Source organism: Maylandia zebra, linkage group LG6, assembly GCF_041146795.1.
Source record: "Maylandia zebra isolate NMK-2024a linkage group LG6, Mzebra_GT3a, whole genome shotgun sequence".
Taxonomy (NCBI): domain Eukaryota; kingdom Metazoa; phylum Chordata; class Actinopteri; order Cichliformes; family Cichlidae; genus Maylandia; species Maylandia zebra.
This window is the reverse complement of record NC_135172.1, coordinates 36,745,515-36,751,914: the sequence shown is the minus strand read 5'-3', so window position 1 is coordinate 36,751,914 and position 6,400 is coordinate 36,745,515. Positions and strand designations below refer to the sequence as shown.

The 6,400-nt window shown below is 36.1% G+C and overlaps 1 protein-coding gene across 1 annotated transcript; it reads left to right on the top strand.

The window, feature by feature from the left end:
- Positions 1–845: 845 nt before the first annotated feature.
- On the top strand, positions 846–6,004 carry coq7 (coenzyme Q7 homolog, ubiquinone (yeast)). The gene is made up of 6 exons (XM_004538930.5): positions 846–1,038; positions 1,382–1,563; positions 3,322–3,436; positions 3,613–3,752; positions 5,264–5,332; positions 5,733–6,004. The coding sequence occupies exons 1-6, from the start codon at positions 954–956 to the stop codon at positions 5,808–5,810; spliced, it is 669 nt and encodes a 222-aa protein (XP_004538987.1). The 5' UTR covers positions 846–953; the 3' UTR covers positions 5,811–6,004.
- The last annotated feature ends 396 nt before the right edge of the window (positions 6,005–6,400 follow it).

Sequence of the window (6,400 nt, the reverse complement as noted above, 5' to 3'; positions counted from 1 at the left end):
TTTGCCCTGAGTAGGAGTGGTAATCAGCTGGGATAGGCTTAGATAGGCTGGGATTGTATTGTATTTTAACACTGTTGTATTGCTACTTTCACTTACTGCATATTAGTATTTCATACTCTTTTAGTATAACACGCACAGCAAAAACAGCCTGAAACAGCTAAGCTAGTTTCAATGCCATTTGGAAGAATTTTCTGAATTTTTATTTTTATTTTTTAACCACAGCAGTCCTGCTTAGAGAGTCATATGAAGGCTGAGGTGAAGGGACAACTCACAAGAATCACTATTCCTCAAAAATTATTGGACACATTGTAGTGAAGCAAGGTTATTTTGTCCTGAACGTGGCTGTTCAGAAACCTCTTTTACTTCTCAGTTTATTTTACTAATTAGTTTGTGCAACACGCCCAACCAATTATAGCAAAACCTATAAATTTCTTTCTGTGCTTCACACATTAGAATAACCAGCAACCAACTGTAATGGGTTAATGCCTCGTCCTGACTTTTAAATATAATAAAATGGCATGATCAATATTTGCGACCTTCAAAATAGGTATCATGATCAAAATATAACACTTTACTGTTTAGGCAGCTATCTTGTCAACAAGTCTGATCATCAGCCAGGCTGTGTTACAACAAAAAAAGCTGACTGGTTTTTATTTTCCTCAATTTAACTTATTATTTCAAAAACTTCAAAAACGTAGTTTTTAGTTTAATTTTAGTTCACCTAATTCAGAAACATGATGGTTGACAGAGAAAATATTCCTCCTCCCAGGGAGGGAAACTCGATAGGTGGTGGTAACACATCCTAAACGCTAGTTGGCGCCCGCAATTAAATAAACGAAGAAGAAGAGCAGACGTCCGTTACGTGCAGTTACTGGCGTTCAATGTCAGTTTGATGCATGTTTTTGAACGTTTTTTTTAAATTACACAGCTAGTTAAACCATTACCGGACTATCATGCAGACAGCCGCACTTAGAGTTTTTTGCCACTGGCCACAGAGTAATAGCACAGCGATGATTCGTCAGTGTTTAAAATGCAGAGGTAAGCAGTGATACCTGGAAGCTACGGTGCTACATGCTAAAAACACTTATCTAACCCTCACAGTATGTAGCGTCTATCAGTGCGTACAGTTTACGTTTATCTGTAGGTGTAAGACTAGACTGGGTCTACACTTGTAAACGTAATGTAGCCTAAATCAAATATTTGATAGATTACTCGTCATTGTCAGTTTTCTCAACTCAAACTCTTGACATTTACTTAGTTTGTAAACGAAGTAAATGCGTGACCTTCATAGTGGGCACTTAAGAGTCGTGTAATTATAAATGTTTCAGCTTCAAGGCGGTTGACTGAAGGAGCTTTACATACGTCTTTTACTTTGTTTTAGCACTAACTCTGCAGCAGAGCTCTCGCGCTTACGGAGTAATTCCGCCCCCGCGCGACAGTGAGGAGAAGGAGATGGTGCACCGGATGCTGCGCGTGGACCATGCTGGAGAATATGGAGCCAACCGCATCTACGCCGGCCAGATGGCAGTGTTGGGTCGATCGAAGACTGGGCCATTCATTCAGGTATTAACCGAATAAACTGATATAAACTGATCATTTCATTACTTCTGTGTCACACCAAGATTATAATTTATTTAAAAAAAACAAATAAATAACAGGGGGTTCAGCCCCCAGTTGTTGCTGTGGTTAAGTTTATTGAATTATTATATAAATTTAAACATAACAGCAGCTTTTACAAGAATACTCAAATTACCTTTAATTAAATGATTATGCATAGTACTCTTAGTGTCATGTTTGCCTCTTTGGACAAAGGCAATCCAGTCGAGCGTAACAATCCATTTAAATCTTCCTTCTTCTTCCTTCCTCTTAAATACAATATTTTAAATGAAATAAGCTGAATGATGCAGTGAAAGATGCCCGTATTAGGGTTGATCTTTTTACATACGAGCATGTCTGTTCCTCTCCATCAGCCTGTCACAGCAGCTGCAGCACCATCACGTAAAGCCAGTAAACCGTGCACATGATTTCTGCAGGATCTTGCAGGCAGCTGATGAAATTCAATAAGATGAAAGAACAGGCTGCACATCTCACTGCTGTTTGATGTTAATTCTCAGGCATGTGGTTGATAAACAGTATTTCTAGGGGGTTTCTGAGTCTCACAAAATTCTGAATCCAGTTCATTTCTCTCTCTCTTTTTTTTTTAAATTAAAAAAACTTTAGTAAAACTTACTTATAGGGACATATAGACTCCCCTGCAAATTACATCCTGGTTCTTCTACAACCTGAGAAGAATTGTCACATGATTACCAGTTAACCATATAAAAAGTCTAAATTCCCACTGACTGCCACAGATCTTTATCCTAACGAGGACATACACAAGATCTTTCCTTCAGTCAGTTCTCCAGACATGGCACATAGAACTAGGAATGGTTAGAAATAGAGGGTAAACTAACAGAGGCCTTATTGCTCATCACTGAAAGAGCTGATCTCATGTTAGCTGCTGCATTGGATAGTTGTTTCTGTGTGCAGTTTGCACTTTAGCCTCATGGTCCTGATTTTTTTTTTTTTTTTTTTTTTTTGTGCAATAAAAATGAAAGTGACAGCTGTACCCTTTTTTTTTTTTTTAATTTTCCCTTCCTTTTTTTTTTTTTTTTTTAAATTTATGTTAAAAGTGTCCGTATGTTTTCATATCGCACAGCCCCCACAGTATTAGGGCTGTGCGATATGACCAGTGTTTTAACCGATGCATGAAACGATACATTTTTATACATAAGTTGTAACGGCCGCCGTTTTCTTTGTGAGTATTTATTACAGGGCGTGCTGCGGGGAAAAGCTTGTTCTAACGTTTGAGTCTAAGGTTTATTTTTTAGCACCTGATGGCTCCTTTTTGCTTCTCATCCGTAAACAGTCTGCATACTCTTTCACGTGATTCAGTTTACTTTGAAAAGTCTCAACAGGATCTTGAGCTTTATTGTGAAAGGTTTATGTGGAAAATAAACAAGCGAACACGCGATGCTGTTACCGTTGTTGTTGCTAACGACAATGCATAAAAACAGGCGCTTGTCCGTCCGTAGTGTGATTATATTAAATATAAGAGAAGGAGAGAACTTTAAGAAATTAATATAGCCACTACAGTGACCATCAAAACGATGGAAAAATATTGCCATAAACAATTTATTTTGCAACACCAGGAATCAAACGATAGCGTAAAATGAAACGATAGACGTTTTTATATCGTCATCTGACATATATCGTTATATCGAACAGCCCTAATCAGTATATGTCCCTAAATTTTGACACTTTGCGCTTTTTTTCCTACAGGAAATGTGGGATCAAGAAAAGAAACACCTTGAGAAATTCAATGAAATTCTTGCTGAGAACAGAGTTCGCCCCACAGCACTGTTACCTTTCTGGAATATTGCTGGGTTTGTATTAGGTTGGTACAACACATAAAGACATAATTTTGCTGAGAAGATAAACAAATGCATCAAAGAGTAATGATTATTGAATTTCACAATGGCTCCCTGACGTGTCATTAACAAGTGTATAAACAGTAAGCAGTAGGAAATCTCTTCATTAAATGTTAACAGCATGTATCTCTCTCTTTTGAAGGGGCATCATCTGCATTACTGGGAAAAGAAGGGGCCATGGCCTGTACTGTGGCAGTGGAAGAGAGTATCACTGAACACTATAACAGCCAGATAAGAACTCTGATGGAGAAGGACCCAGAGAGATACACTGAACTCTTACAAGTGAGTCTCTTATCTCCGTAGCTCTGCTCTGTGGTTGCCCTTTACTGTGCATGAAATTCATATTGTTCATTATGAGATTGTGGCAACAGCTGAGTCTAAAGAGGAGCCGAAGGGTGATAATATTAGGCACCTGCCCCTCCAAAAAAAAGAGATTAGAGTCTAGCATACCAAAATGGAAATAATGTTGAATGTTTTTGATTATGGTGATTGTTACAAGCCACGCTAAATAATAATTAATCAATTAAACTCAGTTTCAAGCTAGTTAATACAGCTTTGTACCTAATCGCTAATCGCCTTTTACTAACATTACTACATTTAAGTAAGAGTTATCTAACCAGCAAATAAATAAAACCACCTTAAATTTTGTTTGAGGAAAATTTCATTCAATGATGTCTGTATCCCATTAATGCCAATATGAGTCTGAAATGGTCTCGGTCTTTCCCATATGGAAAAGATATATATAAATCTTATAAAGTTTTTATCTGTCTTGTATGAAACTTGTATGAAAAGCATACAAGAGTGAAAACACATATAAGATCCCTTGAAAAATTATATAATGAAACTTGTATGTTTTGTATACTTACTAAAAAAATATATGAAAGTAATGAGAAGGTGGCCACTTTCATGAGTAAATCATGCAAGCCTTATATGATTTATATATGATTTACTCATGAAAGTGGCCACTTTCATGAGTAAATCATATATGTTTTTACTATTTCTTTTCCATATGGGTTTATAGTTAGCTTGTGCATATTTCTAATTGCATTTATTAAAAAATTACAACTGTCTTTGTTGATTGTTTCACTCATTTATTGTTTAGTGCAATCCTAGCAGCTGGATCATTTTCTTTTTTTTTCTTTTTTGCATGTAAGCCAACCACAGTCAAACCTCTGGCACAGCCTTGTTCTCTTCCTGGATCTCTGTTGACTTTCAGTGTTAAATCTATTCGTGGGTGGAATTTTTTCTGTTTATCTAAGCAGTTCAGTACAGTTCAGGTTTACTTGGAGAGTTTTACAGTTTTATAGGCAATTTCTCCAAGGTTATGCAGCATGATTTTTGACATTTTTGACTTCAGTGCTTTCGCCATTACACAATTACATCACTTAATGGCTACTGACATTTGTTACTGCGCACTGATGCAGGTTGAAGTTTATTTAACTTCTAATTTGGACAAGTTCCACACACCAACGCAGCTTCACAGATCATAGCACATGGAATAAAATTGGCATTTCACCAGTGGCTTTTTCATATATACTGTCAAGAGTGACTCTACCTCTCTGGATGTTTCCAGATGGGGACAAAGCACTTTTCAGCACAAAGCAGTTCTTATTAGATACACATTTTCTGACCACGGTGTATAAAATTTTTCATGACTCAGTTATTTGCAGTTATTTTGAAAAGAAAATGGGTTTAATGTAACCAACTCAAGGCCAAATAGCTTGAGAATTTTGTGCAGTGAAATGTAATTAATTAATTAAATTAATTTGTTTTATCATGAATATATTTAACAGGTGATAAAGGAATTTAGAGATGATGAGATGGAACATCATGATACAGGACTGGCGCACGATGCTGAAAATGTAAGTGTATTTTATGTCTTTAAATGTAATATATACACACTGCCAGTCAAAACTTTGGACACACCTTCTCATTCAATGTTTTTTTTTTCTTTATTTTTATTACTTTCTACATTATAGATATATGCTGAAGACAGCAAATATATGAAGCAAGATATATGGAATTATGTGTCAGAGAAAAAAATGATAAATAACTCTTATATGTCTTATTTTTTAGATTCCTTAAAATAGCCACCTTTGCTTTGTTGACAGCACCGAAAACTAATTTTATATCAATTAGAAAAATGACTCCACACAGAAATAAATAAATATTGCTTCATTAGAGTATTTAACTGTCTTTACAATTTTTAAGTTGTTGAAAGTACTGCTGCCTAAATGTGTGTTTTGTGTGTGTGTGTTTTAGGTACCTGGATACTGGCTATTAAAAAATGCAATACAGTTAGGCTGCAAAGCTGCAATATATGTTTCCCAACGTATCTAACACTGTTCTTAAAGCAGTTGAATTGTTTTGTTATTCTGACTCAAGTTTGTAAATGACTTAATTTGGACCTGTGTTCTCACTCTGCATCTTTGTAAATGTAAATGAAGCACAACGTACCTGTACCTGATCGTATCTGTTAAAATTTCTGTAATAAATGTCAGGCCTTGGTTCTGTTTTCTGAAGGCAAATTTTTACTTTTGTGTTGTGTTACTTTTGTGCTTGCTGCAGGAAGGTCAGTCTGCCTGTCTGAAAAGTGTCAGTGTTGATGAGAAAGTGAGAAACTGGTGAAATAAAGATACTCATGGACTTTAGATATTTCCATTTGTACATGTATCCAGTTACCCCCACATACATAACATATTTTTCATATAATTGTGCCTTAAGTTGCTTTAGTGTTTTTCTTATCGGCAAGAGCTGCAAAGACCAATATTTTAATAACTTTTAGCTGCCTTTGACCAAAAGCTCGACTCCCTAAACACGCATGATAAGAACATATTAATCCAAGTACAGACACACACACACACACACACACACACACACAACCACCACTACCACCACCATACCATTCTGTTTCACATGTAATAGTTCAT